The sequence below is a fragment of the Hypomesus transpacificus genome, chromosome 7 (assembly GCF_021917145.1).
Source record: "Hypomesus transpacificus isolate Combined female chromosome 7, fHypTra1, whole genome shotgun sequence".
Taxonomy (NCBI): Eukaryota; Metazoa; Chordata; class Actinopteri; order Osmeriformes; family Osmeridae; genus Hypomesus; species Hypomesus transpacificus.
The window spans coordinates 4,631,093-4,657,468 of NC_061066.1; the positions used below are offsets into that span (position 1 = coordinate 4,631,093).

Sequence of the window (26,376 nt, forward strand, 5' to 3'; positions counted from 1 at the left end):
GGTGTGATGCTGGATATAGGATCCTCCACAGTGCAAGCGCACGCAGCGCGCGAGCAAAATTTTGGGGCATTCATTTGAGCGCAAAATAGAGCTCTATGTAAATTAAACCGCCGCTGTTTTCCAATTGGTAAAAACCTTGTCTATGAAGGTGATATCTTTATCATTTCTGGCTCCAAATTATCGACGGGAAGCAGAAACATCCATGTAGCTTGGCTGAATACTATAACCAAGTATGAGAGCGATGCCTACCTTGGCTGAAAATGCGGATGGGGTACGTTTGCAGAACAGGCTGCATTGGATTGCTGTCATTCAAACTATGCTCGCCTTCAACCACAGCAGCGGTAACGTTGTTACCAAGAGACAGGGAAGTGCTTCCACTAAGACCAGCACGCTCTGTCTGCTCTGGAGTAGGCTATGAGTTTAATATCCCTTGTCGCAGGGGCAGTAGTAGATGGTTTGGGGATCAGAAATCGATGCATTATAAAAGGTTTTTCTCTGTAGGTACAAACACGCACGCAAAGAACAATCGATGGCTAACGAAGCTAAAAGACTAGCCTACTGTAAACGTCTTTAACCCGTGTATCTTCTACGAAAACAAATAAAGATTACAACTGAAACAGAAGTATGAAATTCCAGGGTCTAACATTAAACACCAATGCTACACTTTACTATTCGTCAAAAGCCCTTCACAAAAGACCGATATACAATAACTTTGAGAACAAGTGAGTGACGAGATTCGAGGTTGATTTCACTTTTATCGGTAAACGTGGATGCGGAGCTCTAACCTACGTTGCCCACTATCAACCAGACAATCACTGGGGAATCTTTTAAAAAGATTGGTTAAAAAAAAGCATATTACTGAAAGCACTAACAGACTTTTTCATAGCTTCAACATGTAACCATATTGGCTGAAGTCAGAAGGAGCTTGGGGGAGGGCGCGGCAGAAATCTGGGGGGGGCGCAGCAGAAATCTACCCCAGCCCCTCCCCCTGGATCCGGCCCTGTAAGGCAAGATAAGTGAGCAATATAGAATATGTAGTGCAGCATAATTTAGAAATGTTTAACTTGGCTGAGAACAATAATACTTCTGGATTTTTTTTGACTGTATGTATTTAATATGCGGTTTCCAGCAAATCTTATGGTCTATCATCACTCCCAAAAACGTAATTACATTAACTCTCTCCACCAACACATCATCTATTAGGATTTGCACATTTGTTTGGCTTTTGCAGTTTCCAAACAACAAAAACTTTGTCTTATCCAAGTTTAATGATAATGTATTAATATCAAACCATATCTTAAGTTGAGTTAAGTATGGTAATCTCACAGCAATCTCACAGCAAACTTTTGATAAAATTGAAGAGCCCTGATATGCCTGTGCAACATTTTACCTCCTAGAAGTCAAATTGACTCATGAGTCGACAGTCGGGCATTGTTACTGACATGTAATGATCGCTAGATGGAGCTTGTTGCACGGAGCGAAGGCACGGTCTTAAAATGATTTTTAAAATGACAGATTGCTCTTCAGCAATCTGTCATTTATTTCCGTGTTGTGGGTCAGTGATCATTTTATTGAAGCGTTTGTTGTCTAGCCCTTCAAATCATTCATCAAAATGTTATTTATTGGCTAAAGAATGTCAAACATGTTGCGGTTTAAGCTAGACTGCAGTGGGTCTAGTAGCCCGACATAGGCTATCAACATTTTATAGTTGGTTGACAAGATAGCGTTGTTGTCCCCAGTAAAAAGTATAAACAAACACACAGGGACATCATAAACATTCAATGGTCTAATTAGATCCAGTTTTATTGGCAACTAGGGGTGGGAATCTTTTGCTACTTCACGATTCAATTGTTGGGGTCACGATTAGATTCAATATATGCTTACATTTGATTCCAGTTTGCTGTTTAGTGTTACTTGTTTCTATTTGACTGTGATATGCAGTTAAGTGTTGAAGAAGAAAATCCCACGGCATCAAAACCTTGAAACGTATTGTTTTTCTTGCAGTTTAGTAAACTAATTGTTATGGAAAAAAAAAATGGAAAAAAAGAATATATATAAATCAAATTCAAAAAATATATTTTAAATTTGTGAATCGATATGAATCGGTAGAAGACTGAATCCCGATTCAAATTTGAATCAACTTGTTCCCCCACCCCTATTGACAACACGTAATGTTCTTCTTTTATTGTCAGAACACAGTCCAAGTATTGCAAAAATGAGAGCAAATTGTTTGGAAATTGTAGGCTATAGGGCTTACTTGATGTTAGCTTGTTGATACTTAGCCCATTCAATTTAACTTTCGGTATGACAAGACACAGTGTATAATATGTCCGAAATAATATCAAACTGGTTGAGAATGTGTATTTTGGTTTTATGTAGGCTATTGTATTACTGTAACATTGGGACTCCAGTTTCAAGTGTAGATGGCGGGTTACGCAAGGGCAGTAGCGCATGTAAATTGAGAGTGGCAGTTAATAAATCGATAGGCGGCCTATCTACTACAACTACCCTAGCTGAGGTGGGGGCGGAATAGAGCAGAGGTAAATAAAATAGTCGGCATCTAAGGGTGTGTTCACCCTTGGCAGGTTTGGTTCAATGAAAACGAACTTTGAGGTGATTGCTCTGTTAGCAAACCAAGACTAATTTAATTTCCATTGTCCGGACCAAGAGATCCAAGAGAACTGAAGTGTGAACACAACAGTCATAAACTCCACCTGCGATGAGCAGTAGCCTAATTAGAAATTAGCATAGAGTTTTAGCCCCATTTCGGGTTGATGTACATAAGCCACAGTCCAATTTATTGTTCAGGGAGCAACATTTGAGAGCGGGATAAACGGGACAGCAAGCAGAGGTTGTAGCTTCTAGCTTAGAAGTACCTTGTAGCTTCCAAACTTATAGGCTACACTTCTCTCATTTTTGCAATACTTGGATAGTGCCCTGTCAATAAATAGAGAACAATAACTGTTTTGCCAGGACAACTGGACCCTTGAATATTTATGAGACAATTTAGCTCCTTCTACTGATCGCAACTATAGTTTGAGTATCCACTAATTCGCCTTACATACATTTTTATTGGTGATTTTATCAGCTAATGATTTGATGGACCCATGTTTGAATACGTGCAAAAATGTTTTTATTAGTTACGTTTATCTGCTGTACAAAACATAGCTTATTTGCAATTGTAAATTATTGTTGCCGCTCTTAAAAGGTCATTGACTGTTTTTTTGGGGGTATTTCACACCGTTCCTTAAGGTCTGCGAATAGGGTATGTAACAGTGGTTGGGCTGAAAATGGCCCGGGTGCTTTTCTATGCCCCCTGGTGCTTCCTGTGAAATTGTCCTGGGAAAAAATGCTAGGTTTTCTCCTTTTATGGTATGCTCATGAATATATAGATGAACTGTGCGCTGATTGGTTGGTTTCAACGAGTGAAGCTGTGGAGCAAAAACGCAACACTCACTGAAGGTGGAGACTAGAAATAAAAACATGCAAATAAATCGATTGTGTCTACACATCACTGTTTTCAACAGATTGACTAGACATCATTTGAAATGATAACATTAGTTGTTTCCACTTCTGTTGTCAAAGCAAACGGGATCGACTTAGGTGGGTAACGTTACAGTTTAGCAACCAAACTATATAGTGATTCAACTCAGCTTCAGCTAGCTAGATATCTTGCTGAAAAATAAAATGAAAAATAACCTGACAAAGATCTGGATAAACATGCATCATGAATTGTAGATTTACATGACAACACAGGTTATTTATTCTGATGAAACACAGTCAGGAACATGAAATAATGCGGATGCCCCATTGCCAATAAATTAGGTTAAATCATCACATATTCTACCTATGCTTTTGAAAACCTGGGACAATGTAAAGCAGGATTTGCTATGAAGCTTGTGCTGAAAAGACGTGCGTTCCGACCTTATGTTCATCTCAACCGCAAGCTTTAGTACGATTTTGTCGGTAATAGCAATGCTAACGTATCCTGTATCTAGCACCTGCCTTTTTCCAGTTCTTTCATAGATAATCTTGACAGGCGTTAGCAATAGGCTAGACTGCTATTCGTTTTCTGGTAATTTTTTCGGAAGCTTCCCTTCTAACGCCGACTACAGCTAGTCTAGCTAAAGTCATTTGTTAAGTACGGTATGTTGATGTGTTTTGAAATGTATTTAGGATTCTACTTATGCTAGATACAGGAGACGTTAACATTGCTAATAGGCTAACTGTTAGTGACAAAATCATACTTACAGCTTGCGTTTGTGATGAGCATACGGTTGGAACAGCACCTCTTTTCAGCAACAGCGGCTTATCAAATCCTTCTTTAAATTGTCCAAGGGTTTCATTCAAAACTGTCTTTGGTGAAATTGTTTGATCGAGCAAATGAATAAAAGAGTGTCGAACTTCACAGGCATCAGCCATGCCCGTCGAGTGTCTGGTTCTTTGGGAAGATTATGAAAAGTGTCAGCATTCCCAGTTCAGCCTGGAACACTGCAGTTACGATGGTCCATTTTCAATATACTTTCAAACTTTCTCCTTTGTTGTTCGCGTGGACGTACACAGAGCAGCGCGCAGCTAAACTAGTGTCTGAGATCCTGGGCCAGAACACCAGAGGGCTGGTCTGTATGTAAATGTTGGGGCGTGACAAAGGTGATGCTATATTTGTGACGTCACAAATACAGCTTATTCAAAACCGATCGTTTTACAGCTGCAGTTTCAAGTTGTGAGATTTAGATAGGAAAGAAGTGTCAATAGACTTTGAGGTTCACTGTATGTCCATTTTACCCACCGAACTGTCGTTATTCAACTATGAGAAGGTAAAAGCGGTTTTGCAATCAATGACCTCTTTAAATAATGGGACATAAGAATTGCGCTTATACCATTGTCGACACACAAATGTATGTGAAACAAATGCACTTCGTATAATTAAATTATTGTTAGCATTTTGTATAAACTACACATTAAGTATATTTATACACTAAAGAGCGTTTTCACCAACGTCACGTTCTGGGCAGTAGCCCGGATGCGCGGCCATTGTGGAGGCACTTGGTTTAAACAAACTGAACGGAGTGCAATGGAGTATTGTGCGCTTTGGATACTTTGTGAATGTAGCCATGTCTAAACAACCGAAAAGCTCATCAAATCGCGTCCAAAATGCAAAGGCATAGAGGGAAGGACTTGGACCACAAGAAAAGGCACAATATTTCGCAAAATTACAATTTATTGGCGGTGCAGATCCCTACGAATTAGCTCCCTCTTCTTGGATCCGTGACAACCCGGTGATTCTTTCTTCAGTTGCATATCCCGATATAGTCAACAACCTGGTTTTCTCGCCGAGCCCATACACAGCGGAAGACCTTAAATCCTACAAAAGTTTGGAGGCCTATAGCCAGATGGTGTGTGGATGGGTGAGGGAACGTTACCCTCCATCACTGACCCTCTACTCCATCACTGACCCTCTACTGGACCCCCTGCAGTTTGCCTACAGAGCCAACAGGTCTGTGGACGATGCAGTTAATATGGCCCTCCACTTCACCCTACAGCACCTGGACTCCCCAGCATCCTACGCCAGGATCCTGTTTGTGGACTTCAGCTCTGCCTTTAATACCATCATCCCCGCTCTGCCTCAGGACAAGCTCTCCCAGCTGAACGTGCCTGATTCCACCTGCAGGTGGATCACAGACTTCCTGTCTGACAGGAAGCAGTGCGTTAAGCTGGGAACACAAGTCTCTGATTCCCGGTCCATCAGCACTGGATCTCCCCAGGGCTCCCCAGGTACACCAACAGCTGCACCTACAGTCATCCGTCCGTGAAACTCCTGAAGTTTGCAGACGACACCACCCTCATTGGGCTCATCTCTGGTGGAGACGAGTCTGATTATAGGTGGGAAGCAGACAACCTGGTGACCTGGTGCAGCCAGAACAACCTAGAGCTCAATGCTCTCAAGACAGTGGAGATGGTTGTGGACTTCAGGAAGAACACAGCCCCACTCACCCCCATCACCCTGTGTGACTCCCCAGTCAACACTGTGGAGTCCTTCCGCTTCCTGGGGACTATCCTCTCCCAGGACCTCAAGTGGGAACTGAACATTAGCTCCCTCACCAAGAAAGCACAACAGAGGATGTACTTCCTCCGGCAGCTGAAGAAATTCAACCTGCCAAAGACAATGATGGTGCACTTCTACACAGCCATCATTGAGTCCATCCTCACCTCCTCCATCACCACCTGGTACGCTGCTGCCACTGCCAAGGACAAGAGCAGGCTGCAGCGTATCATCCGCACTGCAGAGAAGGTGATTGGCTGCAATCTGCCTTCCCTCGAGGACCTGCACACCTCGAGGACCCTGAGACGGGCGAAGAAGATTGTGGCTGACTCCTCCCACCCTGGACATTCCCTGTTCCAGTCACTCCCCTCTGGCAGAAGGCTGCGGTCCATCAGGACCAAAACCTCACGCCATACAAACAGTTTCTTCCCTTCCGCTGTTGGCCTCCTCCACAAGGCCAAAGCTCACACTGACTGAATGTCTTTAAAAACTATTTACATTTTGCACTACACTCAATTCCTGTAATATTTGTATTTTATATTGTATTTTATATTGTAAATTGGCAACTTATATTTTACTTATTGTATATTTTATTTTAATTGTATTCCACTTAGTATTGCTAGTTTATGTATCCTTAGTATAGTTAGACCACATATTTAAATTTAAGATTCCTATATGTTTACTGTATGCACCTTCCTGCCAAAGCAAATTCCTTGTCTGTGCAAACTTTCATGGCAAATAAATCCCATTCTGATTCTTCTGAGACGCAGGACCAAGTTATCAACGACCGTTGTGTTGTGAAGGCCAAAGTAAGTAATGCAATAACGTCTTTAGCCAACCTAACCTTAACTGTATGATATCATTGCGATACTCAAGGTGTAGCCAAGTGACTCTCAAACGTGTTTTTTCCCTCGTAGATCTTGGTCGAGCATTGCCAACCACAAGTAGCTACCTCCTTTCCTTTGTTAATCTCTGGCATTCCTCTCCCTGGTTTTTGATAACTTTTGGAAGTCGATAATATTCCAAATGTTTTTCTCGATCTGTCCTATTGGTACAACCTGAAACACGGCAATAATTAACCATTTTCATGCATGACTGGTCTACTACTAGTAGTACTAGTCCAGCGATCTTTCCATTGCTTCACAATCAAATCCGTTCCACTTTATCAGTAGGGAGAATACCCATAGCAATAGAATTCCACTCCACGTTTTCTAGAAAAACAGCATCACACACGCAAATTCAACTCCCATACCCTTTGATCGAAGCATCGCGCTTGTAGCTGGCACTTCAGACATGACTGTTCCACAGCCGAGATGGACATAAAGAGAGTTTTTTCGAGGAAGAGGAAAGTAAGTTAAAGTTGCCCAGTTTTCCCTTCAGTGGCCAAAGCACCCTTATGAGACATTCTCTGACTATAATAGCATTAGTTAAGTTACAAAGATCCTTCTGCTAACATTATGATCATTGCTAGCTAGATAAGCAAACTATCTAGCACTAGGCAATACCATACTTTATTTACCCATTACAAATGGAACAGCATTTGTTGATTTCTTAATCTGGGTCTGAAAAATGTTGTGTTTTTGGCCGTGTTCAGACCTAGGCGTCTGTTTCAGGCAGAAAGAGATGACAAGGATGTTTTTTCCAAATAGCTACAAAAGAAATTGCTGGTGTTTTTTTTATTGCCATAGCAACCGTGAGCTAATCTGGAGTTAACCTTAGCTAACATGCTAGTTTTTCTAACGACTGAAAAAAAGAAGAAAAAAACCTTTATTTCAGAATTGTCTTCCAATTTAAATAAGGTTGCTCAACTTGTAATTTTGGCTATTTGCAGAATTCTATTGCTACATGTTAGTCTGTACTACAACACTGTTGTAGTTCGTATAATGTCATGGCAAATGTGCAGACAAATACAACTTTTACACACATTAAGCAAAAATCCGATACGCTTTCTAGATCTGACATGATCTTATCTACAAATAAGATACATCAGACATAAACGTTGACATGTGTACCCTTTTTTATATTACTCGAAATCTCTGCAAATCAATCGCTAGATTATGACTTGCCACTACACATTCACTGCATTGATAGCGAGTGGCTGCCAGCCAGCATTTCAACGTTGGATGTCAATCGTGTGCCTGGTGAGCTAGCTAGACTATGCAGCTAGCACAGAAGAAAGTTACGTAATGCGACAAAACTGAATTAAAGTACAAAATACTCAACATTGACACCGACAACCTCAGCAACCCTGCGCCAGGCATCATTTTTGTTTTGTTTAAGTCTCTGTAATCAAACATAGACGTATCATACAATACTGGGTATGAAGACACATACGATAAGTTGCTCTTCCATCTTGAAATTGTTAAACCTAGAAATGTATACCATTACCAACAGTTGCTACGTTACAAGAAACCAACCCGATTGGCCAACACCAGCGTTTTCACGCTCCTTATTTACATAAAGTTGAGAAAATCCAACTTTCAACGCCCCGCTCGCCTTCCCACAATGCCCTACGCGAGCGTCGACGCCCCGCTCGCCTTCCCACAATGCCCTGCGCGAGCGTCAACGCCTGGTTTTATTGAAAATGAATTGGAAGATTGCCCGCTCTGCCCGCCCCGCTGCAGTGTGAATGCACCGTTACAGTAGCTTGTTTCAAAGGGGGTTCCTTGTTTCAAAGGGTGTTCTTGAATGAATAATGCAATATGAGTAGGCTAAATGCTTGGAATATCACTAGAAGGGAAAACGGACCCATTTGCAACTGAAGCAAGCAAGCACACCCTACAATTTCCCCAGAAATTGTACCCTCTCTAGTTCATATTATTAGCACAAAGTATCAAAACACAAGGCTACAGTTTTCTCAGAAACTTTCTAGAAAGTCACTAAATTATATATATTCACTTCAACAGCTTGATTAATGTAAAGATTAACATTTCTTGTTTAGAACAGACAATAAGTCTGTCTTTTCAAAGGTATGCAATTTACTTAAATGTTTAGTTTAATTGTTTATTTTATAGTTAATTGCCTTTCATAATTAACAACTATAAAAGGCATGATTTGCTTGCTCTATAGAAAGTCAACACAATTGATCGTTGGTTTCACTTGTTGCTTGTCTACTCTTTTGGTTTGCCATTTACTATGTAGTCTACTGTTGGTATTATAGGCTTGTGTGCTGTCAGTTATGTGTTTACTGCCTTTTTTCTTACTGTGCTGCCACATGCCAAAGAAAAATGTAATGTATGCATTTGATGAATAATAAAGTTTTGTTGTTTTACTATGTCTGGCCATTAAATCCATAGACATAATAAAGAATGTCTATGATTAAATCATTAAGTGACCTAAAAACAGGAGTGAAGCCTGGTCATTTCCGGTTATTTTCAGCCACGAGGTACGAAGGCAAACAAGCATCTAAGAGAAGCAACTACTAAATCAAAGTAAGTCATCACAAATTATGCATACAACTTAAATATATTATATATATAGTCAACAGTGAATGAGTTTGTTAGGCTACTAGCATAAAGTTAAGTTTGGTAATAATTTCAGTAGACCCTAACCGTTGTTTGGCGAGAACGAGAACTGAACGTTATGAGCTAGCCAAGCCTAGCTGTTGTTAGGTTCAGTTTTTCATGTTTTTTCCGCAAGATGATACAATCTCAATGTTTCATATGTTAAAGATATAATTGAAAGAGGCACATAGTAGTACAATACAAATGTATTCGAAGGATAGTGAGTTAAGGTAGTCTGCGTTAGTCATTAAACTGAGTAGGATACCTGTTTAGTAGGCTTCGCATACACATGTGCCATCGAAACCCAGAAACCACAGAGCCCCCCGATAAATCAAACCCCAATTTACCCCCTGATTGTAACTTATGTCATAGAGTTATATCCGTGATTCAGACTGTAGCCTGTTGCAACATTTCTTAAACGGTCTTAACAGCAGAGGTATTGTAGTCGAAAGGGAATGGGTCTCAATTGTTTCGTTACCCGGGCTTGCATGATTAAGTTAATGACTCGTGTATAGCGTTACCTAGCTTGTAGCCGTGGAGTGCATTTCATTTACACAGTGAATGAACTAGTTAGTACTCTTTAACCAACACGGTTGTTAGTAGGTTAGAGGTTAGTAGATAGTAGGTTTAGTTTGATTTGTTGCCAACGTGGGACAACTGCACAAGACTTCTCAGACTAGGGAGGACAAACGTTCTGCTCTCAATGTAATCACAACGGAGGGTTCCAAGCGTCAACAAATGCAAAATTGAACGTATTGCTCATTTAACATTGTGATAAAAAACACAATTGTGAGATTTAATGTACAATACGATGTACGCTGATATTATTAGTACATTTACTTTCGAAAACAGTAATCAATTTTCGTTTGATGACTGTCGTTAGCGTAATTAGCCTCTGTTGAACATATACGATAGCGGTCTGTGATACATCCGTTTTCAATCGTTAAAATAATAAACATGCCTCACATATCGCTTAACCTTTTATGATTTATTATGACATTATATTACTAGTAAACAATTCATGGGTACAATTGTCCTTATATACCTGTAGTTTTAAACCAGTGTAGCTCACTGTAATGCTGTACGCAACGCGGTTTAGAAAAACTTCGAATTCTACTGCTGTTTAGGAAGCCAAACGGCGACAGTAAAATCTCAGCACTCCCCTTACAAAAATCAAAATTCCCAGATGAGTTTTTCTATTGGTGAATCAACCTGTCACTCAAATTACAGCCAATCCCTGTGTGAATACCATCCCTTATGTGGCACAGAAGTTTTCCCATTTTAAGAGGTCTGTAATGGGCTGAGAGTACTTTGAGCCATTGCCTACTAACCTGATCTTCAATGCCACTGCCTCAATTTGATGTCATTGTGTTCATGAAGGTCTCCTCTACAGGACTGTGAAAACCGCAAACATTTCCCAGCTGGGGGATTTTAATAATCGAGCTTATGTCCTAGGAGTGCCCCTGTTTTAGAGCTACATTTTGAGTACTAACAAACTCCCCATCGCTCTATCCAGCTAGTTAGCTTGCCACGAGCATTCCTCTCCCTGCATCACTAACAAAATATGGACAGATGTGCCTTGTTTTCGCTCATTTAATCCGATCGACCTCAAAATCGGTTAACACATAGTGGAAACGTACATCTACGAATCTGTGGTCTCAAATATAAATAAAGATAAACATTTTTTAATTCCAGCGTGTTCAAACAGTCCCCTCAGTAAAGGTTGGCTAGCAAGTTACAGCAGCAGCCTGGCCCTGTGACAGGTGGGGGGAAGGGCGCAAAGGGCACAGTTAATAGTGGTATTTTGTTCCAACTCATTTTTTAGACAACTCATTCATTTGTAGCAGATAAACATCTAAAAACATGCAAGCTAGTAGGCCCAAAAACTAGGATTGAGCCAATGCCTGTGTGAATACTGTCCCGAATGTGGCACTGGCGTTTTAACAGTTTAAGACGTCTGTAATTAGCCGAGTGGTCTTTACACCCTTGGCTACTAACCTGAACTTTAATGCCACAACCTTAACTTGATGTCAAACTTTCCTCCACAGGACTGTGAAACTGATAACATTTTCCAGTTGGGACTTTGGAGATACTTGAGTTTAAGTCCGATGAGTGCCTGCACCCATTCACTGCAACGAAATAGCTTCATGGAACTCGACTCGGAATATGAGCTTCAGGGACGCTTGACAAAAAAAGGCGTGTCAAGCATTTTAGAATTGTTAATGTTATGTGTTCCTATCGTATTTAAGACAAAATATTTTACAAGCAAGAGGTTTGTTAATGTAACTGTATACATATCTCACTCATACTGGCTAATCAGCTAACATGTTAAAGTAGTCTACATCCAAAGTCGCTGTCGTAAAACTAGCCTCTTTTTCACAAACTGCTGATTAACAGAAGTACCTTCGAGGTAAAATGAAAAACCTTTAAAAACGTCTACATTTAGCAAATATTGTTGATATTATTGTGCACACGTATTTTAGTATCGTATATATGTCGTGAATATGTCATTTACTTCCATAATTTCCCCAGGAATAACTAATAAAACGTATTTCAGGAAAAACGCTCAAACGGGTTTGTCCTGCCTACTCAGACATCACTCATGGTTCCCAACAGTTGGTGTGTGGCAGAGAGGATAGAGAGACTGACTTGTAACCTTACGCTCATGAGTTCAAATCCCCATTCAGCCTATTGTTGTTGGCCAAACATGAAATCGTTTTGCTTCTACATTGTACATTTTTATGATATTTTGCCATTTTGAGGAGGAACCCGCATCGCTGCTTGCAGCTATTTTTATTATTATATTTCTCTGCTAAATTGCCCAATAGCTCAAAAGGTCCTGGACCCGATTTTTCCCAATTTGGCCCAATGATACAACAGGTCAGTCATTACTCCCAGACTGCTAGTGGCCCATGTGCGCCAATAGGTGGCGCTATAAAACACGCCCAAAGTCTACGTGATTTCCCCAGCGCCCGATTACTCCAAAATGCCTGAAAATTGGTATACATGCCTTATTTCTCAGGGGAAACAAGAAAGCCTCAGGGAACCATATTGTCAGACTAATGAATTTTCTTGTACTTTCCAAATTTGGTACAACCTTCAGAACCCTTCTACTCATAAACCATAGACCCAATTGACTTGAAATTAGTTACAGATGCGTAGAATACATGTCTTTACATAGGGTGACATGGAATAAGAAATGCAATACAAAATGGCTGAAAGTGTATTTATGTAAATGTACAAATTGGCTCAGTATTTTTTTGTTAATAAATCAAATATTATTTAGAGTGATTGTTTTTCAAACCTAATAGGGTTCAAGACGACATCAATCTCGAGTACCATAAACAATTTCACCTTGGTATGTCAATATATGATTGAATTCAATTGAATTGCTCCACAGTGCGCGCGCTCCAAATTCTCACAGACTCATCCTGCCCCTTGACACTAGGGTGACCACCTGTCCCGCTTTGCGTTGTGTCGCACAGCATTTTCACCCCTTGTTCCACAAGTCGCATATTGAAAATGCTGTGCTATACAGCGCAAAGAGGAACAGGTGGTCAACCTACTGACACACGCGTGAGCTTAGCGAGACGCACACACATCCTTTCTGGAAATGGTGTGCTGACCAAGCCCACCCTCACCCTCATTTCGCTTCCAATCGCAGCTCGCCGTTACGATTTTTAAAAAAATGTTGTTTTCAACTGGATGAAAGATGTGTCGGAGGCAGCCACGTTCGGTAAGTCCTATTTTTACACATTTTAAGCTAGAATCAATGATTGGCTTCGTGAAAGTACACTACTCTTGAATTATAGTGAAGGTTTGAGCACTTTGAGACCTTTAGATTGTGAGTTTGAAGTGACGGAAAACCGAACCCGAAAAGTAGCTAGCTTTTTCCCTCTGTGTAATTACTGAATCATGTAGCATCTCGGCAAATTCATCAAAAAGGTAGAGGAGGGCAGCTTTTAATAGAACAAGCAATTCCCCACAGACCTGTCGGCTCAGAATTTTGATTTGGGTCGAGAAAGTCTTTGTAATTAGCCTAAGCGCCAGGGAGACCGCATAGGCTTAGGCGGCAGCCATGTTTTGGTTGCGTCATGTTCATAAGTTCACCATTTTACAGTTCGGTCGACACCAAAAATGTGTTTGTTACCAAACCTCGAGGAGGGAAGCCTTTAGGAGATATAGGAATTTTGCTTGTAACCAGATGTTCTGATTATTTTGTGATTTGTGGAAAACTTGCAAGTGGAGTGAGACTGCGTCCCGAGGGTACATTGTTTTGACTTAGCCTCAATGACAGACTCGGCTTACTCACTCACTGGCAGTCAGTGGCTAAAACGTCAGGGAGGGCTGCTTTTTGTAGATAAGAGTCTGCTGAAGATAGCCAGTATATAGGCTCTTTCAAAACAAGCCTATTTCATTTGTCATTTTCCTGAGAAAGCGACCTACGTTAGCCAGGCTAGTTTCACTCGGTCAGCCTATTTAAAGGTCTCTGACAGTCAGAATCACTGTTTACAGGCAAAGGTCGAGCTGGGGGGTATTCCAGGTAGTGGGTTTAGTGAACATTTTGAGTTGTTTAACCCTGAAAAGAGGCATACTCCGAGTTCCACGTTCCAGAAAGAGGTAACGAAACCTTTTGGCAAGTTTCCATGGTAACTTACTCCGTGAAACTAACCTGCAGGTTTTCCATGCCCAACTCTGCATTTCTACCGATCCCCTCCCACTTTATGATAGCTTTGGCAGACACGGCATATCATTTCCCGGTTCAGCCGAGCGATCTCAAACAAAATGTAATTTGCTTAGTTATACGCTGGGAGACGATTTTAAGATTGCGATTTGATGTGCTTTAACGTCACTGTGTCCAATCCCGACCGGTTTTTAGCTAACATTCTGATAAAATGCCACTTCAAATATTGATAAATATGATTGTATCACGTTTTCAGCTGATTTACTGATTTCACGTTAAACTTTAACTTCTTACCTTGCGAACTAAATATTGTTAAAAAAAAATTAGTTAGCTTATCCTTTACTAGAGCCGGTAAAAAGACCCTGGCGCCGGTAAATACCGGGCGCTACCCTTGTCCAAACCCGACCGCACTTATACTCGTAGTAAACACTCGCTGTTGCTGTTTTTTGGGGATATTAACTTGATCCAGGGTCACCAAACTGACCATAATGCTGTCAATATATACGGGGACAATAAGGTATCACGCTTCAACATCTCCAAACTTTGCGATAAAATCTGAATTTGACTGTTTACCACCACCTGCTGGATGTTTTGTTGAACTCTTCTCATGTCAGAGTAAAAAGCGTCGCCCGAGCGTCGCCCGAGTGGTCTTTCGGCTTTCTCTCATCAATGTAACTTTCCTAAATTATTTAGACATGTAAATGTCCATATATGTTTATGAAATTTGACACGTAGATTGTTTGGTATGCCTAAAATAATATTACTTACACTTTGCTAGCGATTGCAAAAGAAAATGGTGGCAAAAAGACCGGAAACTAGGTGTCCAAACAACGTTCGGGTTTGGACAATAGTAGTTTACAGCGGTCGGGATTGGACACAGTGACGCTAATTCCCTGATGAATACCTAAGTTAACGTTACCGTTTCCCGTCACAATCTGTAATTTATTTGAGCAAAATGCTCAGCCTTTGGGCCTTCGTCGCTAGTGTTACATGCCGTGGACATGCACTCAGAATTGACCAAATGCTTTTGGGCACTGAAATAAATTCAAATAATTGAAATAGTATTTGGTCTTCTTCATTGCCTACAAATAGAAATCACAATATGTAGCCTAGCCTATTTCTATCGGCTATTCCTACAATTTACATGATTCATATGATTCCTACAATTTACATGATGTAGCCTACCATCCTGAAACTGGTGTTTAAGCAAATCTATTTCAACATTGTCGGGGGTCAATATTGGCCAAACAACCTAAACTAATTCCCCTATGATTTGAAGGAAGATGGGAAACTGAACAGTGTATTAACATTAACCAAATAATGCCAATACCAATGGAATTACAGTTATTTGACTATTTTGATTTTTGGGTTAAATCAGAGCAAGAATGGTCAAATTAAGGTTAAATAATTTGTATCATATTGCAAATGAATGTTATCAATAAAGGTTAACTCTTATGCCTACTCTACCATGATTATTGTAAACCAGAGATAGAAAGCAAGAGTGAGGAAGAAGGAGTAGGACAAGCTAGAGCTGAGGAGAACGTCTCAGGAGATCAATAATCCACAGAACAATGCTTCACAATTCCTTAAGAACAACTACAATCACACCAGAATCTTGACCCTTACTTATCAACATGACTAGCAATGCTAAAGTAAGTTACACAATGAAATGTGAGAGCCATCAAGTTGAGACTATCCAGTAACTCCATATTTTACCATATGAGAGGTGGGGGCAGGTTGATAGCCTTACAAGATCAGCCTTTATTTTTCTGCCCTAAGTACACCATCTCTTGGTCAAAATAGAAATTCAGAAAATTAAACTATTAATATTCATATAGGTTATTGTTCCTACAATTAACATCACCTGTGACCATGCATCCTCTCGTAACTGGTGTTCCAGTAATATTTTTTCGAGATTAGCCTTTATTCTTCTTCCCTAAGTAGGCCTACACCATCTCTTGGTCAGTTTTTGGCACTTTCTTCACGAGGTGCAGTTTGTACAACTAATTTACTTGTAACTGGGTATACATGAGATTACATTAGCTACATTTCACTGTTCCACATGCAAAATTCACCTGCCATTAAATGAACATCTCACTGTATACAGCATACCCTGTTATAGGGAGTCAGGTGGCTGAGCGGTTAGGGAATCGGGCTGGTAATCTGAAGGTCGCCAGATCGATTCCCGGCTGCGCCAAGTGACATTGTGTCCTTGGGCAAGGCACTTCAACCTACTTGCCTGGGGGGAATGTCCCTGTATTTACTGTAAGTCGCTCTGGATAAGAGTGTCTGCTAAATGTAAATGTTGTCAGAATGTGCAAATTGTTTTTATATTCATTATTCTCATAATGTCAGCGTAACTGACAATTACAAAAAAAGCCTGTTAATAAAAGTACATGGAGAGAGAACTACCAGTAGCTACCATACATAATTCTCTGACTGCATCCATTTCTGCGGCAGCAGTCATTAATGTCTCTTCGTCATCTTAATCATCATCATCATCATCCTTTGATAAAAAGCATTCTGTTGAGGGAAACTGCTACTACAAGTTGAAATAGGCACCAATTGATATTTAAACTTTGTATCATGTCGAATATGATTAAAACCATGGTGACGTAGATGCTACAATCACAAGCATTCTATAAGCAAAATATGTTTTACCTGTTCGTAGTATGTTTTTATATGTAATATAACATTGAACATGCTATTTTATTAAGTCCACCACCTTTTCTCCTGTAATATTAACGGTGGGGTTAGCTTTAAATGTTCAATGTATGGACTGGCTATTGCATTCAAATAGTAAATGCATTGACTCGGCAGCAATTGTCTCCCACACCAATTGTAGCTATAGGCTATACACTGCTACAGCCGTGTTGCTTTTTTCCGGAATATGTGCTCAGATTGACCATGAGCACGAAATAAAACTTATATCTAAAGTGTGGTGAAGTATGACAACGTTGTTTGTCGTCTGTTGCCATGGTGAATCCTAGTATCGGAGCTCCATTGATGTTGGCTTTTGGTAGTATTCATGCACGCGCTAAACTCCGAGTTGCCGTACTACGAGTTGAGTTAACAAATTCATATCAGCTTTTCTAGAACCGAATTTTCTGTGTTTCCCATGTTAGAGTAACTCAACTCAGAGTTCAGGGTTAATCTCAGAGTTTGTTAAACCCACTACCTGCAATACCCCCCTGGTCTTTTGTCAGATGTGTATATATCGACCAGTTTAGAGCTAAATACTCTTGTTAGAGCCTGTGTTTTGAGTGACTTTGCATGGGTTTCCAACACATTTGGATTCAAGTTCAAGTATTGCCACTGCATTTCACAGTCAAAACTGAAGTCTGTATCAAGTGTAGATGGAAAAAGCTTTATTTTTCACCACTGACATGGACCCTTTCTTAACTTTTACAGGTCATGCAGAGGCCTGCTCAACAGAGTGCAACAGACCTTGCTGAGAACAACAAGAAAGGATGCTGAGTGTAACAGAGGATACAACAGAGGATGCTGGAGCAACACAGACCCCTTGCTAGACTACCCCTCTCTAACTGGACAGCTTCTCTTCAGCCCTGCCCCCAAGACAGCTTCATCCAGCTGGCCTGCCCTGCCTGCCTGCCCCTGCCTTGATATCTCAAAAGATCACTGAATTACAGCTGTTTAAACTTCAGCCAAATCTTTATGCCAAAATGTATGCATTGATCTTTTTAGTAAACCCTAACAACAACTAAGAATTGAACTATTTAACTTGACATATTTACTGCTCTTCAAACAATTTTATTTTATATGTTGCTTAAAAATAAAACATATTGCTTCTCCTACCACTGCTACGCTGATCAGGTGTACCTGTCGTTCCCCCCGACTGATCCGGGGATCTCAGCTAGGATCGAGGCCTGCCTCACCAAGGGCGTAGGTTTGGTCTCAGCTTTGGTAGGGACACTGCTGCCCCCCCCCCCTGGGCATCCCAACTTTATAGCACCTTTGTACAACCTCAAGTATAAGTGTGAATGATAACATTCATGGGTAACATTGTCTAAACATCCCTTAAAAACAGCAATTTCATGAATTTAATACAATCTTTACCAAAATAGACAATTCAACTTCTCACCTGAACCCCTGATGCTGATTCATCACCAACCTGCTCTACATCTGTAGCTTCAGGGTGTTGTTTTTCCTGCACAGTAATTCATCAATGTAATACAGACACTAACTATGCTTAGTTGACTGCTAACATTGGTCGAAATTACAGGTATAGCCATATTACTATCCAAGGGATCATATAGGCCTACTTATTACCAGTTAATATCGAATAATATAGAGTTGCTGGCCTGCTGGTACTAGGCTAAACTAGCACGGTCCCATTATGTGGCTAGGTTAGCTTTATCCTTCTGACTTCAACAAGACCAGCTGCTGCTAACACACTGGTCAAAAGATTGCAGATGCTAAGGATAGATTGAATACAAGCAAAAGTTACATGCTGCTCTACTACACTAACAACTTTCAAAACATGTTTCCATTTTAGAATGGGTGACGATGTAAGGCTAGCAGTTAACAACGACCTTCTTGATAGCTAACGCTAGCTACTTACTCTCTGGGTGGGGAAAAAACTTCTTAAATCCCTCTTTTTTGGGGGTGGCATTTTGATTTTCCTTTCTACAAAGCACAAAAGGGTCAAAAATATCAATGCTGAGACCAAACAAAATACTAATATGAGGCTTTATTATTTCCTTATGTATTTAATAGCTTACCATGTCAGACTACTGCCCTCTTTCTGCAAGTCACAATTTACGAAGTTTCAGCCAAATAAATTACATCATCTTGTCTTGCAGGCTGGAGGCGCATTGGTTAACTTGGAAATGTATTTTTCACTTTTCTGGGTGACGAACATAGTATAGATAATAATACGAATGAGTTTTGCAAATATATTGTGCAAAATATTTGTTTTGAAAATTAACAAAATATTGGTGGGGACAATTGTGTCTTTCCCAAACTTGGTTGTGACTAGTCCCTATCGACCCTATGCAAACCTACGCCCTTGTGCCTCACAGACATCTCCGCCTGGATGACCAAGCACCACCTCCTGCTGAACCTCGCCAAAACAGAACTTCTCATCATCCCGGGATCTGCGACGGTGACCCCTTCAGCCTCTGCCAGGAACCTTGGGGTTAACATGGATGACAAGCTCTCCCTCACAGCCCACATTGCTGCAGTGTCCCAGTCGTGTAGATTCACCCTCTACAACATCCGGAAGATCAGGAGATACCTGTCTGAGCATTCCATCCAGCTGCTAGTCCAAGCACTTGTCCTATAAAAGTTGGACTACTGCAATTCGCTGATTCAAAACGCAGCGGCCCGCCTGGTCTTCAACCTACCCGGACGCTCCTGTAGGGGGTTAAATATTGGCCAAGCAACCAAAACGAATTCCCCTATGGTTTAAAGGAAGATGGGAAACTGAACAGTGTATTAGCATGAACCATTAATGCCAAAACCAATAGAATTCCAGGTATTTGACAATATGGGTTAAAGCAGAGCAAGAATGGTCAAAGTACGGTTAAATGAAATACGCATTTAATAACATTGCAAATGAATGAAATCAATTACAAGGCAAACATGTTACAAAATGAAGGCTTTAAATCTTACCCACTCTACCATGATCATTGTAAATCATAGAGAAAGCAAGAGGTGAGCAAGGAGTAGGACAGTGGGACAAGGGAGAACTGAGGAGAAGGTCTCAGGAGATGAAGAATCCAAAGAACAATGCATTACAATTCCCTTTATACACAAGAACAACCAATCAGACCACATCTTGAATGGGGTGTGAGAGCCATCAAGTTGAGACCGTCCAGAAACTCCAGACTTTAGCATATGAGAGGTGGGGGCAGGTTTGACACCCAGCCTTACAATCCTCCCTCTTGGACACAAAAGCACAGCAAAAGCTGCAGTGTTCATCGTGTGATAACCTGCACCCATAGGAAAAAGAACTTGATTGCAGACAGGTCAGCATTGAGATTCTAATGGTCATGGCTATTGCTCAGAGGATCACTTTTGGATCATGGCTAGTGCTCAGAGGACCAGTTTTGGATCATGGCTATTGCTCAGAGGATCACTTGAAAGAACCTTTGTATTGGCATGCAGACGTGCCCTTGGTTGGCATATTCCTGCTACTTAAGTTCTTGTCCTGTTACAGCAGAACACAATTGGAGCCCAGCACTTGGTTAACAATGAAAATGGTAAAGTTTGGAGTGACGTTTGGAGTGGTCTGGGGTCTGAGAGCGTCGGATTGGATACAAATGGAAATTAGTGAGACAGTGTCCTAAAACTAAAATGGAAAAATAGGTGAACAACAGTCCTCCCTTTTGATGAGAGGTACACAAACATATCATCTAGCATAGATGAAAATGGCAAACAAAGCAGAACTGTTTTCTTGGGTCCAAAATAAACAAAACATAAATTAAACAGCAATAAATCAAATAAAATACAAGTTCTAAAAATCTACATTTACAGGTCAGGAACCATTGTGAGTTTAGCTAAAGCCCAGAACATTTACCACCAACTCTAAAACACACAAAGGTACATACTGATCCACAATACCCAATACTCATCCACACAAACCAACATAGGAACTCATGGATGGACAAACCATATGCACTATGCATATGCTACAGTAACTGGAGCAGCAACAAACTGTCCACAACAAATCTTTGAACTACAACAAAGACTAAACACAGGTAATGCAGTAGGAATGTAGCAATATCACAATTTGGACCTGAATTAAGTAAATGTAAGAGATAGAATTGCACGTCTTAAGTCAAAGGTATTTTTGCCCGATGTATCCCCAGCGTTTGCTGCATGTAAAATAGAGGAGGCCTTCTGACAACTGTCTGGTGGTCCCACCGCAAAGAGCGCCCGGTCCAACACAAGCTCTTCTCCTGTCTGGTCCCCCAATGGTGGAATCAAGTCCCCACCTCCATCAGAGACACTCACTGCGTTTATATTAGTGAATAAACCGAATCATTGGCCGAATAAACCGAATTATTGGCCGAAGTGTCATATCCCAGTACGATAAGTGGCACTGTTTTCATAACAACTAGTGGCGATACAGCCCTTTCCGCATGACCTCTTCACCACTACCAACAACAACATCAACATTTCGAGAAAGACGGCGAACGGAGAGCAAGGAGAAGCTACGTCCCTCTACATTTCGTGCATGATGACAATAGGAGTACTGGGAATGCAAACGGCTCTATTGGCGCTACTGGCTCGCACTGCTTGTTTGTTTCTGCCGGGCCGGCTCCCGGCAGCGACAACGTCTTTTTCGACTTCCACGTCCCGACTGGGAGGGAGGGCGGCGGAATCTCAAGCATGCGCAAAGACGCAGAGTCCAGTTCATAGTCCAATTCACCGTTTACAAGCATGCGATGTCCGAATTATCAACTGACTCGGATCGAGTTATCTCGGGGTGTCAATCGGATTGTAGTCGGACCGCAATTATTCGAACATGGGTGTTTACAAAAAACTTATATTTCTATTTCAGTCCAAATACATGTAAAAGCAGTGAGTGACTGTCTCCCCACCTTCAAGAAAAGGCTTAAGACGCACTTGTTCCGGGAGTACACCGGTACATAGGAATGATTTGCTGGACCTGATGCTAGTTTGCTCCAGGATCACAATGACTCTTATTGAGAGACTTGTTGCTCTTACATTTACATTTAATCATTTAGCAGACGCTCTTATCCAGAGCAACATACAGCAAGTACAGGGACATTCTCCCCGAGGCAAGTAGGGTGAAGTGCCTTGCCCAAGAACACAACGTCATGTGCACCGGCCGGGAATCGAACTGGCAATCTTCAGATTACTAGCCCGTAGCTCTAACCGCTCAGCCACCTGACTCCCTCTTGTTGGTTAGTTGTAACGGTTGTAACGGATTTAAATTATTGTACTCGCTGTGAAATATTTTACTGTTGATTGCTTTTCTACAGGTACGCTCTTGCACTTTTTGAGGTTCATGTTGTTTAATTGTAACTTGTTTAACTACATGCTCTTATGGTTCTTCCCTTTGGCACTTATTTGGTTTTTCACAATGTATGCCTCACGTTTTGGCTGCCCGCAATGTTTGGGGCTATCTCGTTGTTATGATCAGTGACTTATGCACTTTTGTAAAGCTCTCTCTTGGACTTCGCTTTGGATAAAAGCATCTGCTAAATGCATAAATGTAAACATAAATGCTGATTGGTTAGTTGGGTGGTACGAAAGTCAAGAACAGCAGCGAGAGAGGCATTTTAAATTTTTGTTTTAAAATACATTAGCATTCCTACATTTGTTTTAGTTTTTTGTTTAGTTTAGCTTTTTGAGAGAGGGGGCGATTAGTGTTGTTGGATTGTAGGCTGTTGCATGTTAAGAGCAATTTGCTTCCGTATCATTAACGCACATAGCTGAAGCAGGTTCGCTAGCTTGCTCTGTTCACCTCGCTGATTTTTTAAGCCGTCCACCATTGTTTTGTGGCTCTTTTTTAAGTATTTCAGGCACCGTTTAGGCACCGGTACATTTTAAAAGTATCGATTTAGCACTGCTATCGTAAAAACTCAAACGATATCCATCCCTTGTTCTATGGGTGTATGTGAAGCCCTCTGTGACTTTCTTTGTAAAAAAAGGCTACACAAATAGGTTTTATTTGATTTGATTGTTGTTCACAGGGTTTCTTTTTTTAAAGATTGTTTGTCAATACGTTTTTAACAATATGCTGAATAACATGATAATGACTCGTCAAACTACATACTTTCGCTTTATATTCATACTATCAGTTACAATTTTAATTTTAAAGTTGCTTTTGTAATCATACTAATTGTTTACACACATAATATCAACATGACAAAAGCAAATAACAATATCCCATATTGCCACTTACCTCATCTCCCGTTCCTCATGTTGGGTTAACAGAGTGCTGTAGAAGTTCTCAAGTGTCAGCTTGGCCACAGTTACCCTCTCTCGGGTGTGGTTGCTCATGGGAAGAGTAGCTGCCATCCCTCCCGTCATGGCCATACTATCCTGTTGTTAAAAAATTAATATAGGTTAAGGGCTGTCCACATAATAATGACAAATAACTTAATGATATCTTGTTTGTTGGTTGTCTACCTAGATCACACCAGATTGTTATCATTATGGTAATGTAGCCTACTAGTTTTGCAGTTCCAGGTTCCAGTTTAAACTATATCTACAAGCAAGGGGTGTTGTTAGGGGCATTTCGACAGTGAAATAAAGTTAGACAGGATAAAGTATGTGTCTTTAAATGTAAATAAAAGTGTCTAGATTTTCCACATATTTCAGAAGAAACCGAGCCAACAACCACAGACTGTGGGACATAAACGTTTTTGTGCCTGTGAGAAATGTCTTGTGTGCTGGATAGTTCAGTGGCAGCATCCCGTGTTAACCTTAAACCTAATCTAGTTTCAGATAGCAAACTAATGCCCAACATACAAACACACACACACACCTATTCTGCAAGGAATAGCATTTCCAATAGAATCATGAAAAGAAAAAAACTTTCTGTAAACAAAGTAACAAAACTAGAGAATGCTGTTGAATGCTTTCAACAACTAACTTTCAATACTTGACAATAATTAATAACAAAAAATAAGACCAACAAAACAATTACCCAAATCGGTAAGATTATTTTTATGATTCACCTGGTTAGCTAAATCACCAATGCTCACTGTCAGGCTAGGTCAGGCTAGATTACTTGAACAGTTAAGCAGTCAAGTTTATCACCATAAATTGATGCAAAGATGCATGTTCAATAATAACCCTGGATATAGAACGCACTCATTTATTACTGGCATCTCTGGGTCTTTCAGTCTTTGTTATTTAATCAAAGGCTACAGCTAGACCGAGTTGGTCATCTGAAAGGAAAAAACTGTGTCCATGCAACTGAGTTGCTAAAACCCAACAGCAATATTGCTGAATAATTTATTAAATCAAAAATACAGTAAAAGAAACTGAAATGAATTGGGACACGTTGTGGTAAAGAGAATTTTAGCTAAAAATGTATTAAAATACAATAATAATGAACTTGTATGCATAAATAACACACTGTGCATGAAAGTGCACAACATTATCTTTAATATTCTGTTTTTAAATTTGACTGAAAATAATGTATTTATTTTGAAAAGATCACAGCCATTGGTTTCGTGAGAATGACCAAATAGGCCTAGTTAGGATTATTATTACCAAGAGTCCATGGACACTCACATATCTTGATATGCTGACGGGACATAACATAGGCTACTTAAAAATGCTATTGACCCCAGAAGTTTTAGCTGGGTTTATTTAGCAACAAAACCTAATAGGGGTATTTGTACATGTCAACAGCCAACTTAAAGTTTAGAAATAATGTCCCTGCTACTTTCATATTTGAAATATTGGTGGCCAAGCAGCCACAGCAAACGGTGCTTGCAAGCGAAAAGCAGAAATGTCCAGGGACGTCTTTGCATTAAGCCACCACATGGCGTTGTGGAGCAGCACACACTATGATCAGTATATATCTATATTTTTTGTATCTGTATTTTTTCTTATTTAATCTGTAATTATTTGTAATTAACATTGTTGCGCGTTTATTACATATGACAACCGGTCCCTCTGCATTTGTTTAATCAAGTGAGCAATTGGGAAAAACACTGCACAGGTACAATGCACTTTCAATAATGAGCTTTGGGGCACAATCATGTTGGCCCCATAGCCAATAAAACGTAATAAAATGACATACCTCAAGACGTTAACGTGGTATGTAGTTTCTACCCAGCTAGTCGCCAAAATTCAAAACTGATTGAACTTGATCATTCCCAGTTACCGTATGTTGGCCAGCCACTACTGCAATTATGAATTTAGCCAACAATTTATTAATAGTTCAATTTAGCACCTTGCCATTTGAGGATTTTTGGGGGATTAAACGTTTGGGACAACACCAGCCAGAGGATTTTAATATCCTTCCGTCTGGAGAGGACAAAAACCGCTCCTTCACCATCCCGCCCCAGTTCAAACACTCCATGTTTTGTTACAACCAGATTGCACCAAATTGAAGCTTTAAAAAAACGATGGCCCCCCCAAAATGTCTCATTGCCCCCCTACAAAAGTGGGATAGAACCGGGCCTGTTGTGGATAACGAAAATACAGAGAATGTCTGCAAATTAGAAATGGTTGGTGAGATAACATGTGGAAGATAACATTTATTTAAAAATAATAATGGGAAATATATTTTCTTTATTTCTCCGGTACCGAAAACAGAACTGATAGCGTCACATCTTATTGATAACGTTATTTCTTAATTTAGCACCGGGGCCAGTTTGATACCTGGTTTTGGTACCCATCCCTAGTCATATCCCTCTTTGTGGTGCGTTTGTGTTCTGAATCATTGAGCAAGTAGGTAGTTTCTAGTTTCATTGAGGATTTGGATGATGCCAATACAGAGTTTATTGTGCCCCACCTGGGATTCAGTGCCAGAGACGCCACTGGAAATATCATATCATATTTAGCTCAGTGCAGTATTGACTGTAGATCTTTCTGAACTTAACCTGTTAGGCTATTATTGCATGGGTTTCAATTCATATTTATATTGTGTACTGTACTATAGTTTGAAGGCATCGGAAATGTAGGCTGGCCTACAATATTTCCACATATCCCTGCTATCCGCAGGCTGTCAGTGCATCGTGATGACAGATCAGTACTAGCAGATTGTCGTTTCAGAGAGGTTATTTCGCATTTCATTGTGCATTACAAACAGATGGTCTACATTAGTTTGACCTATTTCAAAAACGTTCAGTGTATGTATGAATTCTTATGGCTTACCTCCGGGTCCTGCTCCAGAGTCAATGATGGCTAGCTGCCCAGCCCACCTTCAAATGGTTTATACCTGACAAAAGATATTGGAGATTGTGACCCCGCTACAAACAGCCGGAGGTGATCACTATATAAACTATACCGCTTGCTAACCTACAGAATATTTGTTGTGAATGCAGGCTATTCATTTGCATGAACTGCACGCCTCCGAATGATGATTAGAACGCACAGCTTCCTCGAGCGAACGATGCGCATAACATTCGCATAGCTCATTTTTGACGCGCATGACTCACAAGCGGGCGGAAGCCACGACGTTGCAGTCG

General features: G+C 40.5%; 1 protein-coding gene across 5 annotated transcripts in view; it reads right to left on the reverse strand.

Moving 5' to 3' along the window:
- The window catches only part of stk38l (serine/threonine kinase 38 like), a 109,147-nt gene extending 82,853 nt beyond the window's left edge, over nt 1-26,294 (reverse strand). For 3 of the 5 annotated variants that reach the window (XR_006956296.1, XM_047022584.1, XM_047022585.1), the window contains exons 1-3: nt 26,211-26,294; nt 26,063-26,126; nt 23,130-23,269 (exon numbers count right to left, since the gene is read on the reverse strand). Coding sequence is in view for 3 of the 5 variants with exons in the window: in XM_047022584.1 (XP_046878540.1) it covers nt 23,130-23,263 (134 nt within the window). In the remaining 2 variants the exon portion in view is untranslated. Of the gene's footprint in view, nt 1-9,811; nt 10,207-18,972; nt 19,303-23,129; nt 23,270-26,062; nt 26,127-26,210 lie in introns of those variants that run through there. The other 2 variants (XM_047022587.1, XM_047022586.1) reach the window with 2 other exon arrangements.
- Nucleotides 26,295-26,376: the final 82 nt, after the last annotated feature.